The sequence below is a fragment of the Equus asinus genome, chromosome 25 (assembly GCF_041296235.1).
Source record: "Equus asinus isolate D_3611 breed Donkey chromosome 25, EquAss-T2T_v2, whole genome shotgun sequence".
Classification (NCBI taxonomy): Eukaryota; Metazoa; Chordata; class Mammalia; order Perissodactyla; family Equidae; genus Equus; species Equus asinus.
Genome location: NC_091814.1, coordinates 23,224,259 through 23,251,249, shown reverse-complemented (window position 1 = coordinate 23,251,249; position 26,991 = coordinate 23,224,259). Strand labels below are relative to the sequence as shown.

Sequence of the window (26,991 nt, the reverse complement as noted above, 5' to 3'; positions counted from 1 at the left end):
TAAGCACCACATATTGCTCATATTATTTCTAAAAGTTCTAAAGTATCTAAAAGTTCAGCCTGATGGAATTCCAACTTTTTTTTTCTTCCCTCAAGTGGGGTGAAAGGTTTTATGGAATTAAGTGCTCAAGAGACTACTTTTGAAAGATACATGTACTTTGTGTCACTATATACATGTATACAAAAAAGTATGTAAGATATATGACAGGTGCTACCGTGCTCAAAAGAAATGTGTTTGCAGAATTGGCAACTGGACTGCAGCCAGGAAAAAAAAGCAGATTTTTAAAGATGTGACAAACTAAGAGCAGAAAGAAGAACAAGGCAGGAAGAACCAACGCATTGAGAAAAGATAGGGGAGCTGGATGTGAAAGATAAAATGGTACCTTTGAGACTTGAGGAAGGGAATGAGAGTAAAATTTCCAGAAGCTAAGACCCAAAAGTTGGCTTTTGATGTAAGCTGAGAATTATTAATAGAATTAAAACACAAGGCAACCAAAGTCTTTGCTAAGGACTTATAAATCTGAAATGATGCTTTGAAAGCATCAGTTAGAATGAGGCTGATGCACTTTTAGACATTTAACGGTGCATCTGACTGCTGTTGCCTGTGCTGGATTGTGCTGGCTGGGATGGAAGACAGGAAAGAAGTATAGGGCAGAGAGTGGAGCAAGCGGAGGTCAAAGCGTGAGATCCCCAAGGCTCTATGCTCACAAGAAGAGAGCACACAGATGTGCTAAGGAATCACCAGAGGCAACTAGAACAGGATCCGCCAGAAAGACTCATAGAACGTTATATGGAAGTCGTGAAGGGAGGTGGGACAGGGCAAGAAAAAGGGGAACTCTTTGGGGCACGGGAAATCCAATCTAGGCTCTTCATCTCTTGTGGTCCAGTGAGTGGGTGTGTGGACGTGTGCAACCTGTGTGGTAGATTTTACCACACACAGAATCAGGGAAACTGTCAGCACTGATATGGATTACACATGACAGACACCCAACAATAGGAAATAGAAAAAAATCCTGCAGAATGAAGTTTTGCCTTGTCAAAACAATTTCCTTTGTGGTTAGTTGAGAATGTTCATGTCATTAAAATGACAAGTTGATTTTAAGTTTCTGATCACAATACTAAACTTTCATCACTTGCACTTGTTCTTAGAAGTGCCAATGTAGCACAACTTAAAAAATTAAAGGGAACATTGGCTTGCACAAATTACCTTATCATTAAAGCCTAAAATTTGATCTTCTATATTTATAAGATCTATAAATTCTATATTTCTATATTTATAATTCACAAAATAGATGTAATTCACAAACTAGGTGGCAGGGCACCTAGAAGTCATTATGTTTCCTTTTTTCTTTTTCCCAAAACACTTTGATATATTGTTAAATCAGATATAAAAATCTCAGTATATAATTTGACACTAAATCAGATTCTGACTTACACTATGTATAAGATACTGCTGTATAAGACAAATTTATATTTATTTCACTTGTATAAGGCAATTAATTGATGCATTTCTCCTGCAATTTGGAAAACTCCTTCATTGGTTTCTCATGCAGAAGCAGCTTGTTCCGGCACAGGGAAGCAGAGATTGATCCCTGTTTCCTACCCCACATCACTGGTGTCAGAGAGATGGCTCTGCTTCTCTGCACCGATGGAGCTGTTTCTCCATGCTGAGACTGGAGGAGCAGAATCCTTGTTACGTGGAAATTCTGAGAGGAGCCCTGATGTGGATTGTACTCTTTGGTTCCTGATTCTTGACTCAGATGTGGGTCCATGAGGTTATTTGGTGTCCCATGTATTGTTTTAAGAGGCTCCAGCTTCCTTATGGGAATATCACATTCCTCCTATTTAACCTGAACCTGAAAGTCATCACAGCCAATAAATAAACAATAACTGGCTGATTCTCTTCTGGCAAGTGAAAGTTCAAGGGGGAGAAATATACATAGAAGGGGAAGCAGTTTTTTTGCCTTTCAGAGAAAGAGAGACAGGAAAAGGCCTAGAATAATGGCTTTGCTTGTTAAAAGCCCAGTCACAGATTCATTCCAACAGGAACACAGGCCATATTCAGATGGGTGGGAAATAAAGGCAATGTATTCTCTTTGGTGTCTGCTGATTTCTTTTTCCCATACAGTTTCAAATGAGAATCTTTTCTTTTTTCCTGAAATCCCAAAGCAGAATTTCCCATCTCATTGGTTGCTTATCAGCCATCCTTGAAAACCCTTTCCAATCCCCCTTTTATAGCCAATCTCCTTGCCATTCTCCAGGATGAGCCTGCACCCAGGAAAGGATGCTCACAGATTGCTCAGACATTTGCTGATCAAAGATAGAAGTTTTGCATCACTCATTGGTTATGGAACTTCAGGAGATGATGCATATCCACCACCTCCTAGACCTGGAGTCCCTAAGTTTTCACTGGGAGTTACACTGCTGTGTCTCCTTGATGCCAATTGCATAGTTTCATTTTGCATCTTGGCCTGGCATCTCTTCTAAATTGTGGAGCTGGGTCCTCAGGAAGCAAGTCTGGAACTCCATCCAGCTTGGCTGTCATCACCGGCTCTGGGATTCACACTTGCATTTCATCAACAGGCCCCAAGGAGTTTTCTATACTTCTGGTGGACATTCTCAGCAAGGCTGAGAGACATGGCTTCTAGCAGTGGGCATCATTACTCCTGTTTATCAATACTGTAGGTCCATTGCATTTAGGAAGCCCTTCCAGAAGCCTGCAAGATGGCAAACTTCTCTAGGCTTCCCACTCCTATATTTTTCTTCCCTTTACCGGCCTCTCTCAGTAGGAATGTATAAAAGTCATTCTTATTTTCAAGTAGTTTTCTTGATGTGGTTACTTGTTTGCATACTTAATAGTTCAGGCTTTGAACTCAGTCCAGGGTTCACATCCCAGCTCTACCTGAAACTTGGTTTTCTCATCTGAAAAATGGGGACACCAATGGTACTTATCTTTCAAGGTGGTTGTGAGCAATGAGATAATTCATGGGCGTGTCTGGTACATAATGAGGACTCAATTTTTTGTCACCCATTATTCTTACCCTTTCTTCTTGAGGTCCTTGTAAACACTGGATCTTTCTCTAAGCTTTAGAGGTCCCTTGTTCCATGGCCCCATATCCAGTACCAACTCAGGCTCCATACTCCCTAGAGTCGTGAACCTTTCTCCTGCCTCCTTTCCTTCCCCACCACCTTTTAGCGTGACTCGTTCTCCCTGGTTTCCCCTCCAGCAGGCTCAAACATTTTTCTTGTTCTGCAACCCTCAAACTTTCATCCTCTTCCTCGGCCTCATTATCACCGACCACTCAGCCCCACAACTAGTGACTACAATGCTAACTTTGGAGATTGAGACCACACCATGACTTACATCCTTCAGAGTTCTAAGATTAACAGCTGTGAGGACAACCACGTGGGGAATGTGGGGCTCCAAAATCTGATAGGCTGAAGCAAAAATCAATGTTCTGAGCTGGATTTGCGTATTTCACTTTTTCTAAAGAAGCAGAAAGGGCAGACTGCTTAGTGAGATGATACTTGAACTCAGAACACTGGGCAATGCTGTGTCAAAGGGTAAGGATATTTTTAAATTTAATCGAATTTTAAAATTAAAACTTATTATTAAAAAAACAAAAATGGATTATTATTTCTAAAAACTGTTGCAGCAATTCACTTGAATAACATATTTGGATTACAAAGTTTTGTTTTCTTAAAACCAGTCCATAAATAGATTAATCACAATGATTGTTTGGTCATTGAGTGTGATGGTTAATTTTATATGTCAACTTGACTGGGCTGCAGGACACCTGGATATTTGGTTCAACATTATTCTGAGTGTTTCTGTGAGAGTATTTTTGGATGAGATTAACATTTAAGTCAGTAGACTGAGTAAAGCAGATTGTCCTTCCCAAGGTGGAAGGGGCTTATCCAACCAGTTCAAGGCCTGAACAGAACAGAAAGGTTTACCCTCCCTGGAGTAATAGAGAATTCTCCTGCCTAATGGCTGAGACATTGACTTTGCAGATTTTGGATTTGCCAGCCTCCATAATTTCTTGAGCCAATTGTTTATAATAAGTCTCTTTATCTCTATCTCCGTCTTCATCTGTCTTTCTATGTTTATGTATCTCTTATTGATTTTGTTTCTCTGGAAAGCTCTGACTGATGGATTGATCTTAAGTTACGTAGTTGAAAACCCGGGAACTTCAAGATCTGATATTTTAAATCATCACACACATAATACAGTCATTGTAAAAAGTTCTGAATAGAAGTGTATGTGGAATAAAAAGTAAAAGTCACTCTCTCACTCACCCCTCCTCAAAATTCCTTATCTAAAGGGTACCATCGTGAACAATTTTTTCCCTGGCATGTTTCTCTGCATTTATAACCATTCCGAGAACATAAATACACACACACTTAGCTCTGTCCACCTAAATACAACTATATTATGTACATTGTTTTGTAAATGTCTTAGAACTATTTTCATATAATATGTATACATTTATCTTACTGTTTTTAAAGACGTCTTGATACACTGTAATGTAAAAAGAATACACCATATTTTTAAAATTGTCTTCTACTGATTAACATTTAGGTTATTTCTGATTTTTTACTTGACCGTGCTGTAAGGAAGAAACTTGCTTCTCTTTGGGCATTTTTGAAAGTATTTTTGGTGCATTAGTGAGAGTATTTCTGTTGGATTATTTCAAAGAGGAGGTATTAGTAGGTCAAAGGGCATATGTATTTAACATGTTAATGATTACTGTTAAAAAGACTTCCAGTGAATTATCAAAGCTAAAGGTAGTCTTAGGAACCCCAAACTTACAATAAATCTCAAAAGTGGGTGGTTTGGGGGATTTGTGAACTTTGCAGCTGAGATAACTAGAATGACCTTGACTCAGTGAAACATGGTGAAAATACGATTTGGGGAAAGGAAGGATGAGAGAGTGGGGGTTGATGAATCTTTAATTCCTGGATGGCCACTGATCTTTAAGAGTACCAGACTTAGAGAGCCCTGGGGAATGTGCATTGGGAAATAGGGCCACAGGAGTCTCTGAGTTTATGTGGACTGTGTAGGGTCTTGGGTCTTTATGTTAAAGTGGCTGAATTGCACGAAGGGCTTTTTGTACAAGGATCCTGCAGGACAAGATATAAACTCTAGGAAGGCAGGGACCATGGTGACTTAGCTTATGAGTATATCTCAGGGAGAATGGAAATGCTTTCTCTCAGGAATTCATTGATTCCTTCAGAGCTCAATAATCTATAACTAACTATGAAGAACCAGGCACTGGGCCAGGCTCTGGAAACACTAAGCTAAGGAGATCACAGATCTCATGTTGAAGAGCTCAGGGTCAGCAAGGCAGGGTGTAGAACAAACAGCAGTTATTATGCAGTAGATTATGTTAAGGACCACAAGACACAAAGTGGTATCTTGGCTCCCAGTTCAGTTTCTAGGGGATGGTGGGTCATCCATATGACTAGCGGGAAGAAGATAGAGCTGGTTTTGGGGTCAAGATCAGATTCCTAATTCATATGGTTCATTAGTTGCTTTGAACGGTTGGACCTTGTCCTCCATCTTTCATAGAAGGAAATTTATGCTACCTTGTTGCATCACATCTTGAGTACCATTTCTCAAGGTCACGGGCATGGCCACAGCAACTCTAAGGAAACTCCCCAGAATTGAGGGCTGCCTCTTGGGAGGAGACAAAGAAGAGAAGAGTTGATAACCATTAGGTCAACTGGAAGAAGCTATGTAGGGCTACGTTTGAAAAACCAAATAGAAATCTTTCCTATGTCTAGAGTCTTTTCCATGCATAATCTCAGGTACAGTTTTTAATTTGATCCTGAAAACTACCTTGTGAAGAAGGGGAGTATTATTGACCCCACAGGCTTGGAAAGTAACTTGGCCAGGATCCCACAGGTCGTGAGTCACTGAACTGGGACTCAAGTCTATATCTTTGACTCCTAATCCAGTGCTGTGTCTGGAACATCACTGCTGCTGATACCGAACTTGAAGTGAGTTCGCTCACCCATTGTGCAGCAAGCCAATCGCAGACACTGGGTGTGGTGGAAGAAAGTAGGAAGTTTATTTTTGCACAGCGCTGAGCAAGGAGAGAGGGCAGCTAACGCTGAAATCCCAAACTCCCCAAAAAGCTAAAAAGAAGGGTTTTTATTTGGGGTTTTAGATAGGGGAGGGGGGCATACGGCCTTGCTGGTCAGCAGCTTTCCCACCAGCCTGTATCTCTTTGCGGGGAGGAGATAATCCAGGTGCTTGTCCTTGACGGTGTCTGTCTCCATGGAGGATAGTGGATTCTGGAGCCAGGAAACCAGAGGGCAAGCAGGGAATGAGTGTCTTGGTTTTAACCCCATATATGCTGGGTTTAATGTGGGGAAACTGACATCAGGGTCGGTATCACTGCCTTCATTGGCTGCCGAGGCTCTCTGTCTGCCTCCCCTCAGCCCATCTTCAGACAAGGTGACTGGAAATGGATCAAAAGATGGATAAAGAGAAGAAGGGCTGACCTGAAGGGAACTGAAATTATTTGCTAAGGGGAAAGGAGAAGAAAGAAGAAGGCACAGAGCCCTGGGATATGGCCTCAAAGCAAGTGCATTCCGTAGAAGGCGGGATGCCACTGCCTCCACCCCTCCATGGGGGTGTGAGGAGAGTCTAAAGCCACCTGGCCTTTCTGGAGGGTGGAGCTGAAGTGTAGATGTGAGAAGACAGCAAAAATGGGTCTACATTCTGTCTAGGTGAGAGAAGGCAAGAAAAGGAATAGAGAACTACCAAGGGAAAGTAGAAAAACAGGAAGGGAGGGAATTTAGAAGTACGATTAGGAAACTAGAGCAAAAACAAATTCTTAAGAAACAATCTTAATTTGCATGTGCTCAAACTTTAATATTGACTTGCAGAGAATCCCCAGGTCTGTTAGGCTTGTCTAGCGTCCCCCATCTTTGGGCCTCCTCCTATGTCTCCCAGCCACTCCTCTCCTTCAACATTTCACCCAGTTATCGAGGGTTCCACTTCTCACACCACACCCTCCTCACCCTCTCTCCCCTCCAGCTTCACACTGTCAGTTGGACTGAGACAATCTAAGATAATGGCTGTTTGGTCCCCACGTAGTTTTCTTCATATTCCCAGTAGGATGGAGAAAATAGGAACATTTCTTAGGCATCCGTCCTTTGAATGAAGCAACGGGCTGGGGCTGAGCGAAGGACAAGATTTTGAAGCTGGTTTTGTGAGTCACTGTGAACTCCGAGCACCCGCCCACTTGAGGCAAACCCTGCAAATTCAGTTTGTGGGAACTGTCAGACCAAGTCCAGGGACTGGGGCTTCCTCAGCAGCCTTGTTAGCTCTCAGCCGATGAGAACAGACTCAAGTTGAGGAAATTGTGGCCAGACAGACAGTTCTGCTCCCTGTCACTCTCCTGCTGACTGGCAACTGCTGAGCCTGTGCACAGCAGAGCATCTGGTGGGATACGAGCCAGCCTGGCCCCTCTGTCCTTTGGGGATGTTGGGACAAGCTCTTGCCCTCATACTTCTCCTGCTCCCCAAGAGGTACCAGGGCCAAGGTAAGGAGGCCCAGCCTGTCATGGGGTGGGGACTGGCATGGACTAGTGGCGGTGGCCCTCAGGGAGATCAGAGCCCAGAGCCTCTAGATTGTACTGCTTATGTGGTCATCCGGGACTGGGACTCTGAGCAGCTCCTGACAGGCTAAGTCAGACAGGACAGGCTGGTGGTGGGTTGGGAGGTCCTTGAGCAGAGCACCGGGCCACACCACCAATAATCCAGGAAGCCTTGGGCAAGGAGATGCCTTTCCACTGGCTTCAGTTTAACTTTCTGTATAGTGGGCAGAAACTGTCTTCCCCTTGACTATGAGAAGGACAAAGGAAACACCCTCTAATTTGGTGCGATTACCAGCAGAGAGGAGAAGTGGCCTCTGGGCTTGTGTTTCACAAGGAAGTTGGGTGGTTCTGGAGCTCAGAGACGGACAGATTGCTCCCTGTCAGGGAGAAAAGTGGAGCACAGAGGAAGGGAGGGCAGGCCAACAATCAGGACAGAGGCTTTGCCTTCGTGGCCTGGTCCCTTGTCACTCAGCTCCTCCAGCAGCCCAGAGGCCATGGGTACCTGAGAATTATTAGGGTAATATTGGCTAGGGGCAGGGCGTGGGGAAGCGGGGAGAAGGAGACAATATTAGGAAGCTCCACAGCAAACTGGAAGCTGTCAGCTGGGTGCCGAGCCATCTCATGTTTACTTGGGGGGAACTCAGTGGAGGGCTGCTCCCCCTCTTTCTCCAACCTTGGAGTCTAAGGTGCTTTGAGATTTAGAGCCTGCATTTTAGGTCAGCGGTTCTTCAAGGGGCATCGTGGGTGGGGGTTGAGTAAGAGGAGGGTGCACAGATACGACGGGAGGAAACTGAGGCACAAGGTGTTTGTCCAGTGGCTGTGAGAAGCCCAATATGGAATAAACTCCCCTCCCTGGGTACTCAGTTCAATTCCTGAGCCCCCGAGCACTCTTGTGTCCTTCAAGAAGACAGTCTAGGCTAGGGGGTCTTGACATTTGTGATGAATACAGGCAGGGGAGGGCGGAGCGTGACTGGGAACAGGGAGCAAACAGGTCTGGAGCCATGTGTGTGAGCTGGTGGGACCCAATGACCCAGGATCCTAGGCAAGAGAGCTAGGTCGGAACCTGATCTAAGTAGCCTCGAAAGCACATCAGAAAGCTGAGGTAGGACTGACAGGATTTTGTGCCTGGCTTTGGGGATGAGAGTGACAGAAGGTTGAGGCTAACTCTGAGTTTGTGAGCCTGTGTAACAGGGGGACGATGCTGCCTCTGTCCCCATGCCCCGGGCTTCAGCACTGTCTCTGGGCATGGCTATGCCAGACCACTGCAGGGCGAAGCGGCTGAGTGATCCTGTGGGCATAGGGAGGGTGGACTTCGCTCTTAGGGAGCTTCTCTGTCTTCTTGCTGTGTCCTGTGTCTGTGGGCCTGGCCTGGTGTAAGCTGATGGAAACAGCTCTGTTTATCAGTCTTAATTTTCAAGCTTTTTAGTTTGAAATAATTTCAGAGTTCCAGAGAAGTTGCAAGAATAATAAAAAGATCCTTATATTTCCTTCAACTAGATTTGCTAGTTGTTAACATTTCCTCACAGAGAATTTATTTCCCTTTCTCTCCATATACATGTGTGTGTATGTAAATATATGATAATAATTATTTTTGCTGAATGATTTGAGAGTAATTTGCAGACATCATGCCCTTTACTCTCAAATATTTTAGCACATATCTTCTAAGAAAGGAAATTCCCATATCATAACACATATCAGTGCAATTATCAAATTGAGTAAATTTAACATTGATACAATCAAATACACTGTCCGTACTCACATATTACCAATTCTCTCAATAATATGCTTCATGGCACTTTTTTCTCGATCCAGAATCCAACCAGGATCGTGTACCTTCAGTCATTATGCCTGAGCTTCGCAAAAGTCTTCCAAATGCTTCTCCCTTCGTGCGGAGTAAAAGCCTCCATTTGACAGTGGCCCTCATGATCCAGCTGCCCTGGCCACCTCCTCTTCCTCTGGCTACTGCCTTTCAGCCACACTGGCCGCGGGTCCTCGAGCACCTCCACTCCAGGGCTCGCACTCAGTTTTCTCCACCTGGAATGCTGCTCCTGCCCCACCCTCACCTCACCGCTCGCTGCAGAGCTTCTGCCCTCAACCCCTCCACATTCTGCTCACATACCACCTGCTCAGCGATGACTTCCCCACTAAGAATGTCAACCCCGCCGTCCTGCAACTCCACTCCTTTTTCTTCGCAGCGCTGGTGTCCGTGTCACATATTGTACTGTTGACTTGTTTTATGTTCTGTCTCCCAGGCTTCTCTTTACCTCACAAGAATGTAAGGTCCTGGAGGCCAGGGCTTGTGTCTGTTGTTTGTGCTGTATCTCCAGCATCTAGAACAGCATCTGGCACAAGTAGACCCTCAAAAAATATTTATTGAATGAGTGAATACTTTAAATCATCCTGGAATAAAGTGAGAGTTTATCCGGCTACTAGAGAGTTTCACTGGGAACAGCTGTTCTAGATTTTAAACCAGGAACTACTTTGGGGGCCTTGAGGAAGTTAACTAACCTCTTGTTTCTCAGTTTTTCACCCATGAAATGAAGTCAACAGTGGTGCCTGCTTCATAGGGATGTGTGAGGATTAGATGAGATATAGGATATAAAGTGCCTAGAAAGATGTTGAGCGACAACAAGTATCCCAAAATGGACACTCATGTTATTCAGCTCTTTGGAGCTGGGGCATATATTTCACTTAATTTTATAATCAGAGTCAAAAAGAGACTATTCGGTAACGTTATTGACTTTAATTAATCAAAGAGAATGCGAGTTAGAGAATCCTGAGATAAGGTGGTAAAGTTATTTTGTTTTGTTTTGTTTATAAATTTGTGTTTTGGGGTTTTTTTTTGACTGGGAAAGTTTCACTCTGAGCTAACATCTGTCACACGTCTTCCTGTTTTTGTTGTTTTGTTTCGTTGTGTTGTCTCCCCAAAGCCCCAGTACATGGTTGGATATTCTAATTGTAAATCCTTCTAGTTCTTCTTTGAGAGCTGCCACCACAGCATGGCACCTGACAGACGAGTAGTGTGGTTCCGCACCCTGGAACTGAGCCCAGGCCACCATGGCGGAGCATGCCAAACTTAACCACTGGGCCATCAGGCCTGCCCCAAGATGATAAAGTTTTAATGTGTGACCTTTTCTGAGGGTTTCTCATTGTCATAACCAGGATCTTAGGGAGACTTCAACATTTTTAACTTAAAGGAACATGTATTCAAGACATTTAATCATATTATTACCTCCTGTTGTAAAATATTCTAATTGTTTTCACAATAACATCTCCCTCTTTCTTCCCCTTCTTCCCTTGAACATGTTTTGAGCAGCTCTGTATGAGGCACCAGGCCAGGTATCGAGGATTCAGGAGTGAGTAGGTACACGGCCCCTTGGCTCATGGAGTCAAATCTGTCACATGAGCCAATATTAATTACAGCTGTGATTGGCACATGACGAAGTGCCCAACACATTAGGTGCTCAAAATATGATAGCTGAGTGAATAAATGGATTATTTTCAGGCATCTTAGAGGCAGATTAGAATGATTTTGGGGTCAGATGTGTTGGGGAGCAGGGACCTTCAAATCACTGTCCACAGGAGTGGGCCTGGGTCCGAAAGTTCATATTGGACCCTAAATTCAGGTTTTGGCTGTGCATTCTGAGGAAACTCCAAAGGACACATTGGAGGCTGTGAACGCCCAGGGGCTGCAGGGCCTGGGGTGAGATGTGCTAGGCAAAAGAAAGGACAGGAGCAGCATCTCACAGATTAGCCCTAAGCATCGCCACCGTTCATGTAGATTGGGCTGAAATTTTCACTTCTCAGGGAGGAGTCTCTGATTGCAGCTGCTCTGGCTGGGGTCCAGGCGAATTCTAAGAAGGCTCGAGTCATTTTTGCTCATTTCTTCCTCATTGCACCTCCCCTCAAAGTGTGACTGGTGAAGTAGCTGGGCACAGGAAGAGACTGGGACTCAGAGAACTCAGGGCTACTGCACCATCCAGGAGGGACCCAGTTCTATAAAAATCATTCTAGGGATAGCCGGCCCACAAACAAACCTTTTTTATTAAAGTGTGGGGTGTGTACAGAAAGGTGCACAAAATTAGAAATGCACATCTCGCTGTCCCAATGAGTTATTGTTAAATGAACACATCTTTGTATCTACCCCATGTTCTCTCCCATCCATGACCTCGTCTCTTCTCTACAAATACAACCACTATTCTGATTTCTAATAGTTTTGCCTGTATATAAATGGAATCATACGGTATGTATTCTTGTGTTTTGCTCCTTTTGCTCAACATCTGATGAGATTTATCTATGTTATTACTTGTAGCTGATCATTTTCATGGCTGTATAGTATTTCATTGTATGACTTTATAATAGTTTATTCATCCAGTCTACTATTGATGAACCTTTGGGTCATTTCTAGGGTTTTTTTCCTTTCTGTTCTAATAATGCTTCTCTGAGCATTTTGTACATGCTTTTGTTCATATGTGACTCTTGCATACATCCCTAGGGGGAAGATCATCCCCATGCTGCCAAGCTTTTTTCCCAAGTGATTGAACCAACAGTGCATGAGCGTTCCCTGTTGCTTCCAGGCCATGGCTTTTTGTTCTGAGGGCCTGCGAATGGGAGATGAAAGCACAGGAGTGTGGAGCCTGTAAGGTGAAGGTCAAAACCAAAGGAACCACAACGCTGTGGCTTTCCTGGTATTCCACATGAAAATCCCACATCAGAGTCACTTCTGGAAGTTAACTGAGATGCATTCTGGAATTTAACTAATTAATTAATTAGCTAAGTAGCTTCATTAAGCCCTTACTATGCCCCCAAGAACTATACAAGATTTTGTGGGGAAACAAAGATGAAAGAGACCTTGATTCTATCCTTAAGACTCTTTCAGATAGTTCGAGGAAAATAGGCACGTACAATGACAATAACTACAAGGGAAGACAGAAAATGCCAAGCACCGCTGATAGGCAGGCTACACTTAGGGTACAAAGGGCACTGAGAAGATGGAGGTGCCTTTTAGGTGGGGAAACTGGGGAAGCAGCCTTGAAGTATAAATAAAAGTGCAAGAGATAGGGATAAAGTTGAGGAGAATCTAAGCAGAGGAATAGCCTAAACAGAAGTAGAGAAAACACAGGGTTTGAAGGGACTCATAAAAGGCAAATGCACTTGCTGTCTTGGAGGAAGACAGTATTATGATGAGATGATTCAGGTCAGTGGTACAAGGGGTGGGACAGGGGCCAAGTATGTCTGATGGAGGTGAGGGGGTTGCATAAAGTCAATAGGAAGTCGCCAAGGATGAGGCTAGGTTGAGAGGAAGAGAGAAGGTGAAGTGCGACGTGAGCCCTGGAGGCCACTTTGTCTACTTTAGGATTCCGCCTTGACTCGGGCTGGCCTTGCTCCAGCACTTGAGGGATCTCACCAACCAGGCTCTATTCACTCAGGCACCAGGAGGAACCACTTCTGTTACCTTCCCCCCAAGCCTGATGGCATAACCCTGAGCTGAGAAAACCTCAACATCCTTTTGTTGGCTGGTGGGAGTTATACCGCTCTGAGACTCTCCCCTTCCCCCTCCCCCAGCTCAGGCCTCACCCCTCCTCCCAGCAGCAGGTTCAGGTCAGAGGAGGCTGAGTTCATCACCTGTCCTCTGCTCTCCCTCTGCAGAGCTACTGTTTTACCTCTTTGTTCTTAACCACCGGAAGAGGGGCCCTGAAGCTGCTAAGCAGTAGCAACAGCCCTGGGCCCACCTCTGACCACCGGAATCTGCTGTGGGCTCTCCCCTCTGAATAATCTAGCACTCATTGTTGGGGCCTCCTCTATCTCTCACTAAGTATGTGAGAACTTGTGTTGAAGTTAGCTGTTCATACTGGCATTTCTTGTCTCTCCATTGGGCATGTACCCCCCTCTGGACAGGGACTGCAGTCTTTTTGTATCAGTTACAATACCCAGTCCATAGTAACTTGAGCCCTTGCCTTTCCACCATATCCACCTCACAACCTCACCCCAGCCCCCAGCCCCATCCAGCCCTGCCTCACTCTGACAATCTTCCTCATTCCCACACTGGGCTGTCGAAGGTGCAGAAAAAGATTCAAGAACAAAGAGCAACGACAGGTTCAGAGCCTGCAGTCTCAGCTGGGCCTCAGTGTCTCGGGAATCCTTGTTTCTGATCCACAGCTTCCCCCATTCCCAAAGAGGTGATTCCAAAACTTCATCATCTCTTCAAGGGTCTGTTCCACTGTCACAGCCTCTCTCAGCCTACACCGTCCTTCTCCAAGAAAAGGGAGACACCAGTTAGGGATTCTGCCAGTCCCACTAACAATTCCCCAATGTTGGAGACACCAGTGAGGGATTCCCTAACGTCAACCTGCTCCACTTACTCCCAGGGGCAACACGTTCGCCTCTGCTTTGTGCTAAGATGCTCTCCTCCTTTACTTAGCCAGTCCTTCCCCGTGTGCTCTGGACATTACTGCTTCATCCAGGAGGTCATCCAGGACCCACTTGGTCCATGTTAATGTCTCTGATCTTTCTTCAACTGCTCCTTTCCTGCTGGCTTTCTGCTCTTAGTTCAATTTCCTCCTATGTAAAAGACTTTAGTGGAAAACCATCTGGTTTTTCCCTCCTGTCTTTCTTTCCTGCATGTCTCCTTTGTTAGTCATACAGAGCACTTCACTTTTGTCATCTCTGGTCCCCCATTGTGAGGGTTTTTCTCACATCAAGCAATTCTCTGCAACACCAGCTGGGTGTCCTACAATTCAACTCAATTCTGATACTATCTACCTGGAGAGAGCATCAGATCCCACAGGTTAAGTGTTCAGTCCCACAAGACTGCTCCCTTTTCCACGTTAGATGTGAGTTGCAAGTCCAGGTTATCACCTGTGCCTCCAACTGACTGGCTATAGAGCAGAGGTTCCAATGACCTTCTCCTCAGGTTTGATTAGTTTGCTAGAGCAGCTCACAGAACTCAGGGGAACACTTACTGATGTTTATCAGTTTATTAAAGGATATGATAAAGGATACAGAAGCACAGCGAGATGAAGAGATACATAGGGTGAGGTTTGGGAGGGTCCTGAGTGCAGGCGCTTCTGATCCTGTGGAGTTGGGGTGTGTCACTCTCCTGGTTTGGATGTGTTCATCCACCTGGAAGCTCCCCGAAACCTGTGCTATTGGGATTTTTATCGAGCTTTCTCAAAGAGGCATGATCAATTATTAACTCCATTTCCAGCCCTGTCTCCCCTTTCTGGAGAGTGGGACGCGGTGCTGAAAATTCTAAGCTTCTAACCATCGCTTAGTTTTTCTGGTGACCAACCCCCAATCCAGGAGCCATCCAGCAACCCGCTCAGAGTCGCCTCATTAGAACAAAAGATGCTCCTAGTGCTCTTAACACTTAGGAATTTACAAGGGTTTTAGGAGCCTTGTGTCAGGGACGGAGTCAAAGACCAAATAATTGAACAAGAGGTACTCTTATCACTTAGGAAATTCGAAGTGTTTTAGAAGCCCTGCTCCAGGAACCAGGGGCAGAGACCAATATTCGTATTTTCTATTATCTCACAAAAACCAAAACAACAAACCAAAGTAACACCTGGTGTTCTTCTTGTAGCTTCTTTCCTAGCTCCTTTGCTTTCGGAGACAAACCTTTCTTAAGCGTATAAACTAATACAATATTACATAAAAATAAAAGAAAATATAATGGTATAATTTTGAAAATGACCAAAAAGGCAGTATAGCCTCAGGACTATACTTGATTCCTTAAGTATTTAACAGTCTAGTCAATAACTTAATCATTTTCCTGTATAATTCATATTCAACTTTGTGATAGCAAAGGGGAATGAGAAAGAGTTCTGTGTTTTGATCTGGTGGTGGTTATATAGGAATTTACTTTATAATCATTCATTAATCTATAATGCATTTATATTTTGGGCACCTTTTAATATTTGTGCTACTTCTCACAATTTTATAAAAGATAAAAATAAAATAAGACTACCAAAAACTCCTAAAAATTAAATTTATGTTCTATCATCTCGCTCTCCAAACCTTCTGGAGAGAGCTTTATTACCATCCTTACCTGACTCTAAGCCAGAAATGTGGCTATCCTTACCTGGGCTGCCGCTCTGCCTGTAATGCCCTCCTTGATACTCCTTTCTCCATCCACCAGGCAGACCAGGGGACCACCTGGCAGCTCCTAGGTCACTTCCTCTGGGAAAAACTCCTAGTGCCCCAGGGCAGAGTGGGGCACGCTTTCCTGGTGCTTACATCACACCTTGGGCATACCACCATAGCACGTTTCACATTGCATCTGAGTTCGCTGTTTTTGGTCCATCTTTCTCTAAGCACAGTAAGACAGGGATTGTAACGTTTCTTTTATGTCTTTGTCCAGTTCCCTTAAAAACCTCGTTCTTTAAAATAAGAGTGAGGTTGATGCGGGGTGGGTGAGCCGAGGAGTCGAAAGAAAGATTTCTTGGACTCTCGAGGTCTGGCAATAGTGCTCTTTTATTTAGAGAATAGTGTGGAATAGCATGGAGACAGGACCCATGGGCAGTCAGAGCTGCTGCGTGGGGACAGGACCCATGGGCAGGAGGAGCTGCTGCTGTCGCCACTGCTGCTGCTGCTGCTGCTGGCATGGGGACAGGACCCATGGGCAGTCACAGCTACTGCTGCCACCGCTGCTGCTGCAAACATAGGTGGAGAGTAAGGCTAAATTTAAGGCATAGGTATGTGAGTTACCTCTTTACAAGACAAAGGAAAGAATATGTAAAAAGAGTTGTTAAAATGGTACCAGTGCCTGTAGGGTCTGGTTATTGGGTGGCCTTATAACTTTTAGATAAGAATCAAACCGGAATAAGTACATGGCAGAGGCCACCGCTTAAATATTATCTTCAGCTAAAGACAAAGGACGATGGGGGGGGGGGCAGGTACAGGAGGTTGCCAGACAGTAAACAACTTAAGTCCTTGTCTTCCCCATTAAGAGTTTCCAGAGATAAGGCCATCCTGCCTTCCTCCTGGTAGAGAGGGAGACACCCCGCACAGATGGAGACTTCCTTCACAAATGCAGATATCTCTCATCAAAGGGCAAGCACATTCCACTCCTCACAGCCCCCTTCTCATCTGCAGTTTTAAAAGTAACCAGCCTAAAATCCTCATCAGGGACAGCATGAGCAACAACCACTCCTAACAGAGGCCCACTTTGAGAAACCAGGACGGCTTTCTGGTGTGTACTGGCAGAACTTCAGCCCCGCCTTTGAGCCAGTAAGGTGCACCCATGTGTGCACCAACTATCTTGGCTCTTCACAGCTCCCAACTATTATCCTCACATGCTTCTATTTTGGTCTTGTTCTTCTCTTGTTATGATTTGGCTTCCAAATTTTATTTTAAATCTGCCCTGCCCTATACACTTTGGTTTTGTGGCAAGCATCTCTTACTGGACCCCTTAGACTTGGCTTGTCTTATTGCTCTTGGTGTTGTCTCCTGTGAAATCCTCAAGATTCACCTGTAGTCTTGGCCCACTGGTGCCTTAGGGGTGGAGATTTGGATTCTCATCACTTGGCCTAGTGCCTGGCTAGTAAAACGTACATGCTTTGATGCAGCTCTCTATCGGGCCTCAGCCTTGACCCTTCACATGACTGACCCTGCTATTGCCGGTTAACCAATCCAGGAGTTCCATATCTTCACCCGTTAGCACTTGCTTGTTATGTATGAGGGGCACTTCCATCTTTCTGTGTACCATTCTATTCAAAACTCTCCCCCACTCCACTTGCCTGGGCTAATCTCTTTAAAGTAATCTAGTTGCTGTATCTTCTCCCTTTTCCATAGTCTATGGAGGTGATGTCCTGTTTCTAGGAAATGAAGACTTATGACTTGTATCTATTTCTTTGCAAATGCTACCATGAAAACCATCCTTCTTAGTTCTTCCATCTCTAATATTCTGCATAAGCATGCACCTTCTGCTTGATTCCCTGTCCCCAGAGGGCCTTTGAAGTTGCTGTTCCCTCTACCTGGAATGTTTTGTCTGTAGCTCTTCTCCTGACTGGACCCTTTATATTTTTCATTTCTCAGCTCAAGCGTCATCTCCTCCAAGAGATCTTCCCTGGCCGTGAATCTGTAGAAGTCCCCACACTCCATCACATCACCTTCTTAAATGTTTTTCATGGCACTTATGCCTGCCTGAAAGAATTTTGTTTAATTTTTCACTTATTTATGATGTGTACCCCAGCTGGAATGCAAGTTTCATGAGAGTAGGGACCCTGTCTTTCTTCCTCACCCCCATATCCCAAAGTCTAGAGCAGTGGTTCTCAACTGGGGGCAATTTTGCACCCCACGCTTCCATCCCTAGGCCCATTTGGCAGTGTCTGAAAATGACTTTGCTTGTCATGAGTGGGGACAAGGGTGCTGGCATCTAATGGATAGAGGCCAGGAATGCTGCTAAACATCCTTACCATGCGCAGGACAGCTCCCACTTTCCCCTCAACAAGGAATTAATAGGCTCCAAATTTCAAGTGTCAAGGTTAAGAAATTCTGCCTTAATGCAATGAGTATTCATTAAACACAGAGAATATTCAACAAATATTTGTTGAATAAGGAGTCAATGGTCTTCTCATTGCCTCAGAGGGTCTCATTCATTCTTAAAGATGTACCTGGAATCTAGGTTTAGGATATTTTCTTTCTCAGTCTGTAAATTTGCCTAATCTACTTTCTAGTCTATTTTACCTTTCTAAGTTTTCAGATCCAATGATTTCTGGTTGTCATTTGAGCAATTTAGAATCAGGAAGACTTTTCTGATATTTAGCCAAGAGATGGGGTGATATTGTGATTTATTTTAAGAAACATATATTTAGTTTTCAACCCTGCTTCTGGCACAGAACTTCTAAAACCCCGGGCATTTCCTAAGTGGTGAGAGCAATAAAGGGGTCTTTTGTTATGTTAACGAGGCGACAGAAGGAAACCACCTAGGTAACCTAAGGCTGGGGATTGGTTGCCAGGGACTCAATCTGGTGATTAAAGAGTTAGAATTTCAGTCTCACCCCACCCCATCCTCTCCTGTCCCCCACTTCCGGGGAGGAGAGAGGGGCTGGATGTTGAATCAGTCACTGATGGCCAATGATTTAATCAATCATGCCTATGTAATGAAGCCTCCATAAAAACCCAAAAGACTGGATTGGGAGAGCTTCCAGGTTGGTGAACACGTGGAGATTTGGGGAGAGTGGAGAGCTTGGAGAGGACATGGAAGCTCCATGCTCTTTCCTCATACCTTGCCCCATGCATCTCTTCCATCTTGTCGCTCCTGAGTTATATTCTTTTATAATAAATCAGTAATCTAGTAAGTAGAACGTTTCTCTAAATTCTGTGAGCTGCTCCAGCTAATTAATTGAACCCAAGGAGGGGATCATTGGAACCTCTAATCTATAGCCAGTGGGTCAGAAGTCCAGGTTATCACCTGGAGTCTGTAGTGGGGGGCAGAGGGCACTCTGTAGGACTGAGTCCTTAACCTGTGGGATCTGATGCTATCTCCAGGTAGATAGTGTCAGAATTGAGTTGAATTATAGGACACCCAGCTGGTCTTGGAGAATTGCTTTGTGGGGTGGGACATCCCTTCCCAAGTGTTAGATTTGGGTGACAGAACCATTTTAGTTGCGTTTAGCTAAGAGATAAGTGAGGAAATCTTCTATATGTCCACTCTGGCTGTGGTAACGCTTCCGCAGTGACAACATTACATTTTGCTCTTATCAAAGTACATCTTAGTTCAGTGGTCAGAAGAACTCTATGAAGTAATTATTTCTCCTCTTTTATTTTTGATACTTTTTATTATGTGCCCAAAATTTAAGTAAAAAGCTTGTTGAACTTTTATATATGTATGTACATGTAACCACCACCCACATCGAGATGTAAAACATTTCTAGACCCCAATAGGCTCCTCTGTGCCCCCTCCAAGTTGATAATCCCCTCAAAGGTAGCCAATATTCTAACCTTTCTCACCATAGATTAGTTTTCCTTGATTTGGAAATTCATGTTAATAGAATGATTCACTGTATGATTTTTTATGTCTGGCTTCTTTGCTAATCACCTTGCTGGTGAGGTTCATCCACATTTTTGCCTGTAGAAGTAGTTTATTATTTTTCATTGCTGTGTAATTCTCCATTATATGAATATAAAATAATTTATGTCTTTATCTAATGATGATAGATATTTGGGATGTTTTCCATTTTGAATTATTATGAATAAAAGAATGATAAACATTCTTGTATGTTTTTGTGGACATAAGCACTGGATTTTCTTGAGTATGTACAAATTCCCTTGGGTCATAGGGCATCTGTAAGCTTAGTTTTAAAAGATATTGTCAAATAATTTTCCAAAGTGGTTGTGCCAATTTACCCTCCCACTAGCAATGAAGGAGGGTCTTAGTTGCTTCCCATCCCTGCCAACACTGAAATTTTTCAATCCTTTAAATGTTAGCTATTTTGATGGGGATATAGTGGAATCTCTTTGTTTCCTGATAACTAATGACATTGGGCACTTGTTGCATGCTCATTGGCTGTTTGGGTATTCTTTTTTGTAAACTGTCTGCTCAAGTCTGTTGTCATTTTGTCATGCTATTGTTATTGGGTTGCCAGTCTATTTCTTATTGATTTGTAGGAATTCTTTATATATTCTGGATATGAGTCCTTTGTCAAATATATATATTGTAAACATTTTCTCCCAGTCTGTGGCTGCTTTTTCATTCTCTTAATGTTATCTTTGCCAAACAGAAGTTCTAAGTTTTAATGAAGTCCAATTTATCAGTCTTCTTTTGTGGTTAGTGATTTTTTTTGTCATGTTAAAGAAATGTTTATCTACCTCAAGATGTAGAAGATAATCTCCTATGCTTTATAGTTTTAGATTTTGTATTTAAACTTATGATCTATTTTGAATTAATTTTTATATATGATATGAGAGAGATGTTAAGGTTTATTTTTTTCTTATGAATATCCAATTGACCCAACACCATTTGTTGAAAAGACTATATAAATGTGGGTATATTTCTAGACTCTTATATCCTGTTGATTATTTTTTCTATCCTTGAGATAATAGCATACTATCTTAATTTCTCAAGTTTTATAATAAGTCTTCATGGTGGATAGTGAAAATCTTTTAGCTTTGTTCTTCTTCAAGATTGCCTTGGCTGGGGCCAGCCCTGTGGCCCAGTGGTTAAGTTTGGGCACTCCACTTCAGTGGCCCATGGTTCACCAGTTCAGATCCTGGATGCAGACCTAGCACTGCTCATCAGGCTGTGCTGTGGTGGCATCCCACATAGAAGAATTAGAATGACCTGCAACTAGCATATACGACTATGTACTGGGACTTTGGGGTGAAAAACAAAGAGGAAGATTGGCAATAGATGCTCTCTCAGGGCCAATCTTCCTCACCAAGATTGCCTTGGCTATTGTAGGTCCTTTATATTTCCATATAAATTTTAGAATGTTTTTATAGAAAATCAATTTCTGTAAAAATAACCTGGTAGGATTTTTATTGGAATTCTATTGAGTCTATAGGCTAACTTAAGAAGAATTGAGGGGCCTGCCCTGTGGCCGAGTGGTTAAGTTCACGCACTCTGCTGTGGCGGCCCAGGGTTTCACCTGTTGGGATCCTGGGCATGGACATGGCACTGCTTGTCAGGGCACGTTGAGGTGGAGTCCCACATGCCACAACTAGAAGGACCTGTGACTAGGATATACAACTATGTACGGGGAGGATTTGGGGAGATAAAGCAGGAAAAAAAAAGATTGGCAAATGTTGTTAGCTCAGGTGCCAATCTAGAAAAAAAACCCAGCTAATCATTTAAAAAACAAAAAAAGAATTGACATCTTAACAATATTAGCTTCCAATAAAAAACGTGGTATACTCCTTCATTTATTTAGCTCTTTAAATATTTCTCAGAAATCTTTAGTCCATTAAGTGTATAGGTCTTAAACATTTCTTGTTGAGTTTACTTCTAGACATTAGACTTTTTTGTGCTGCTGTAGATAGTATTGTTTTCAAAATTTCATTTTCTATTTGTTTGTACTAAGATGTAGAAATAGAAATGATTTTTGTGTATTGACCTTATATTCAGCAACCATGCCAAACCGACTTATATATTTAAATAGTTTTTTACATTTTCCTCTGGGTTTCCTACACACACAATTATATCATCTGTTAATAGTGAGAGTTTTACTTATTCATTTCCAATATTTATTCCTTTCATTATTTTTCTTGCTTTGTTAAACCAGTCATGATCTCCAGTACAATGTTGACTAAAAGAGGTGATTATGAGTCCTTGTCTTGTTCCTGAACTCAGAGGGAAAGTTTTCTATATTTTATCACTGAATATTTTAGCTGTAGGTTTTTGGTAGAAATATTTATCATATTAAGAAAATTCCCTTCTTTTCTTAGTTGGCTGAAAGTTTTTTTAAAAATCATGAATGTGTGTTGAATTTTAACAACTCTCTTCTGCACCTATTAAGACAGTTTATTTTTCTCTTTTGTTCTGTTTGGTGAATTACACTCTATTTTTTAAATGTTAATAAACTGAATACCTAGAATAAATCTCAATTGTTCAGATAAATCTCATATTATTCTTTTCATATAGTGCTAGGTTCAATTTGCTAATATTCAATTTGCATTTATGTTCATGAGAGACATTGGCCTATAATTTTCCTTTCTTATGAAGTTCTTGTTGGGTTTTGCTATCAGGGTTTTACTGGCCTCAAAAATGAGTTTCTATTCTATGAAAGAGTTCAGTACTAATCCTTCAATGCTTGGAAAATTCACTAGTGAAGTCATCTGAACCTGAGGTTTTGTAGGAAGATTTGTATGGATTCAATTTGTTTAATACATATAGGACTCTAGAATTTCTATTTCTTCTTGTGTTGGGATTGGTATCTGCATTTTGGAAAAAAGTTTTAGCTATTTAGTCAGAATTTTCAAATTTATTGGCATAAAGTTGTTCATAATACTTTCTTACTATCTTTTTTAATGTCTGTAGGATCTCTAGTGATGTCTTTTTTTCATGTCTGATATTGTCCTTTTACTTTAACTCTTTTTCTTATTGATTTTGCTAGAGATACTTAAAGTTTTACATTTTTTATTTGAAGAACTTACTTTTGGATTTGCTGATTTTCTCCACTATATATTTGCTTTCTATTCCATGGTTGTCTACTTTTGCCTTTATTTCCTTCCTTTTTTACTTTCTTTGGGTTATTATTATCATCTTCATAATTATAATTACTATTCCCTTTTTTATTTTCTTGAGAAAGCTTGGATTACTGACTTACAAACTTTCTTCTTTGCTAATATATGAATTTAAAACTGTAAATTTCCCTCTAAGCACTACTGTAGTTGTACACTACATTTTGATATTCATTATCACTTAGTTCTAAATATTTACCAAATTCTATTGTGATTTGTTCTTTGACTCATGAGTTTTTAGAAATATGTTGCTTATGTTCCAAACATTTGTGGATTTTCTGGTTATTTTCCTGTTATTGAGTTCTAGTTTAATTCCACTGTGATTGGAGGACATAATCTGTATGAGTTCAATACTTTGAACTTTGTTGAGGTGTCCTTTAATGCACAACATGTGATCTATTTTAGTAAATGCTCCATGTGCACTTGAAATTAATGTATATTCTGCTGTTGTTGTGACTAGTGTTCTATATATGTTAATTAGATCAAATTAGTTAATCATGTTCTGGAGTTTACTTTGTGAGAAGGTTTTTCAGTATAGATTGAATTTACTTAATAGTAGAAATTTTCTATTTCATCTAAATTTTAAAATTTATTGACAGAAAACAGTTCATAACTTAATTTTATTAATGTCTGTAGGATCTGTAATGATATCTTTTTTAAATTTTTGGTATTTCTTATTTGTACCTTTTCACATTTCATTTGATCAGCCTATCCATTTACCATATTTGATCTTTTTATAAAATAAAAAATGGTTTGTTGATCCTCTCTATTGTGTAATTGTTTTTCCATTTCTTCTTTCTCTGAGTCCTTTCTCTTTTTATGAGCTTAATTTGTTGTTCTTTTTGTGGATTCTTGAGATTGATGCTTAGATAATTGATTTTCAGCCTTGTTATTTTGTAACATATGTAATTATGAGAGTAATTGCCCCTCTAATCATGGCTTTAGCTGCATCCCATGTGTATTGATATATAGAATGTTCATTGCTAATTAGTTTAAAATATTTTCTAATTTCCATTGTGATTTCTTATTTTACCCTTGGGTTCACTCAAACAAATAGAGATTTTTTAGGAAAGGTATCTTTCCTTATATTGATTTGTAGCCCAGCATATGTTGAAATTTTATAAATGTTCATGTATTTTTGAAAAGAATGTGAATTTTGACATTACTGGTGCAGTATCCTAAACAGGTTATTTAGGTCATTTGTTTATCAATTGTGTTTTTCAAATCTTCTATATTCTTATTGATTTTTTTTGCCTGCTTTTTTTTTTATCTGTTACTAGGGGTATGTATTAAAAGTTCCTACTATGACTGTGGATTTTTAAAATATTTCTCCTTTTACTTCTGTAAATTTTTAATTTATATTTTAAAGGCTGAAGCAAATTTTGAATTGTCCAGACAAATTTATTATATATCTTCCTAGTGAATTGGACCTTGTATTTTTATGAAGTATCTCTCTTTATATTTAGTAATGCATTTTACCTTAAAGTTCTAACTAGACTTTAAGTGTCAGAATGTCAGAGTAGACTGGTACTAATATTAATATAGCTACGCCAGCTTTCTCATGGTTAGTATTTTTATGGAATATATTTTCCATTAAAAAAACGTTTAAATGGTGTTTGTAGGTAGTATACAGTTAGGTTATTTTTAAAATCTTGTCTGATAAACTTTGCCTTTTATTTGAGTACTAAGTCTGTTTATATTTAACGTAATTGTGTGTTTTAACTCTATCATATTACTATTTACTCTCTCTGGTCCCACCTATTCTATGTTTCTTTTTATGTCCTTTATTTCCTTTTTTTTGGATTGAGTATATTCATTCCTTCTTCACACTATGTATTAGCTTTTCCATTATGTATTATTTTAGTGTTCATTTAGCAATTAATCTAGGGATCAGAGCATACTTTTTTGGGGTTTTTTTAAAAGATTTTATTTTTTCCTTTTTCTCCCTAAAGCCCCCCAGTACATAGTTGTATATTGTTCGTTGTGGGTCCTTCCAGTTGTGGCATGTGGGAAGCTGCCCCAGCGTGGTTTGATGAGCAGTGCCATGTCTGCGCCCAGGATTCGAACCAACGAAACACTGGGCTGCCTGCACAGACCTAACCACTCGGCCACGGGGCCAGCCCCTCAGAGCATACATTCTTGGCTTATCAAAAGCTTATATAAGGATAGTACTTTTTGTCAATTTCTGGACAAGGCACTTTAACTTCTTTTGTCCCGTTCCTGAATTAAATGCTAATATTGTTTGTATTTTAATTCTGTCATATTTTAACTCTGAAAAACATTACTATTATGTCTTTACACAGTGAACATTCATTTAGATTTAACTACATATTTACTGTTTCTTTTGCTCTTCATTTTTTCTTATCTTAGAGTTTCCATCTTGGATCGTTTTCCTTCTGTCTGAAGAGTATCCTTTGATATTTCCTTTAGTGCAAGTCTATTTGTGACAAATTCTTTCAGTTTTGATTTTCTTAAAATGCCTTTATTTCATCTTCATTTTTGAAGGTTTTTTTTTTTTTTGGTGAGGAAGATTGGCTCTGAGCTGACATCTGTGACAATCTTCCTCTATTTTGTGTGTGGGATGCCTCCACAGCATCACTTGATGAGCAGTGTGTAGGTCTGCACCAGAGATCTGAACCGGTGAACCCTGGGCCACTGAAGCGGAGTGTGCAAACTTAATCACTATGCCAGCAGGGCAGCCCCTGAAGTATCTTTTTACTAGTATAAAGCTTCAGCTGGGAAGTTATTTTCTTTCAGCATTTTGAAGATATCATTTCATTGTCTTCTGGTTTTTAGCATCTATATTGGAATGTCAGCTATTAATTGTTTCCTTTGTGAAGGGAATTTTTCGCCCTTTGGTTATTTTAGGATTTTTCTCCTTGTCTTTTGGTTTCCATAATTTTTTTGATGTGCCTAAGGTTTTCTGTTCTGTTTTGTTTTGTTTTAATCTTGCTTGGGGTGTGTAGTACCTTTTACAAATCTGTCTTCTTGATTATTGTCAGCTTTGGAAAATTCCCATCCATCATCTCTTCTGCACCATCTCTGTCTCCTGTCCTGGGTCTCCAACTACATTTTAGTTAGACTTTTTTTTCACCATATCTCAGATATCTCTTTCACTCTTTCTTACGCATTTCCATCCCTTTGTCTTTCTGTACTCCAATCTGGATATTTTATTCTGCCTTATCTTCTAGTTTTCTAATTCCCTTTTCAGTGGCATCTAAATGGCTTTTATACCTCTCAATTGAGTTTGTTTTCTGTTATTTTGTATTTCATTTCTACAATTTTCATTTGGTTCTTTTAAAGAATCCAGTTTATCAGATAACTGTTGCTGCATAATAAACCACCCCAGAACTTAGTAGTTTAAAACAACAAGCAACTATCTAGTCGATGAATCTGCTGGTTGGCAATTTGAACTGGGCTCAGCTGGGCCATCTTTTGGTTTCAGCCTGTATCACTCGTGCATGTATGGTCAGCCTCCAGGTTGGCTGGGGATGGCTGATCTAGGTTGGCCTCAGCTGGGTTGATTCACCTTTGCTCTGTGTGATCTTTCAGTCTCCAGCAGGCTGTCTCAGGCTTGTTTACATGTCAGATAGATACGATTCCAAGAGAACAAGTATAAGTGTGCAATGCCTCTTCAGACCTAGGCTTAGAACTGGCACAACATCATTTTTGCTGCATTCTATTCAGAAGACCAGCCCAGTTACAAGAGATGGGGAAGTGAACCCTATCTATTTGTGATAGGAGGAACTGCAAAGTCACATTGCAAGGGTCATGGCCGTTTTTGCCTTCTATCACTCTAGTGCTCTGCTGAAATTCTCCAACTTATATTTTATTTCCTTGAACATACTAAACATAATTACTTTCAAGTTTATGCCTGACAACTCTGTTATCTAGATGCCCCTTGAGTCTATTTCTATTGCCTGGTTTTTCTTTTGGTTTTCAGACATGTTTCCTCTTCTTATGCATATTCATTTTTTATTTCATTTTGGACATTATGTATGAAAAATTTTAGAAATAATTTAATGCTCTGGTTGATGTTTTATTTTCCTCCAGGAATAATTTATACTTGCCTCTAGTAGGCTGCCAGCTTAGAAATACTAGAAATTCTAGATCACTTTAATCCAATTCAGGGTTGAGATGATTCAAAACTAGGCTTCAGTGCCTGTGAGAACCGGTCTATTTCTTCTTCAGTCTTATTCTTA

General features: G+C 41.3%; 1 protein-coding gene across 3 annotated transcripts in view; it reads left to right on the top strand.

The window, feature by feature from the left end:
- The first annotated feature begins 7,059 nt into the window (after positions 1–7,059).
- Positions 7,060–26,991, top strand: part of CD244 (CD244 molecule) — a 33,043-nt gene continuing 13,111 nt past the window's right edge. For 2 of the 3 annotated variants that reach the window (XM_070497017.1, XM_070497018.1), the window contains exon 1: positions 7,295–7,555. In XM_070497017.1, the coding sequence (XP_070353118.1) occupies positions 7,495–7,555 (61 nt within the window). In that variant the 5' untranslated portion in view covers positions 7,295–7,494. Of the gene's footprint in view, positions 7,556–26,991 lie in introns of all 3 variants that reach the window. The other variant, XM_070497016.1, reaches the window with a different exon arrangement.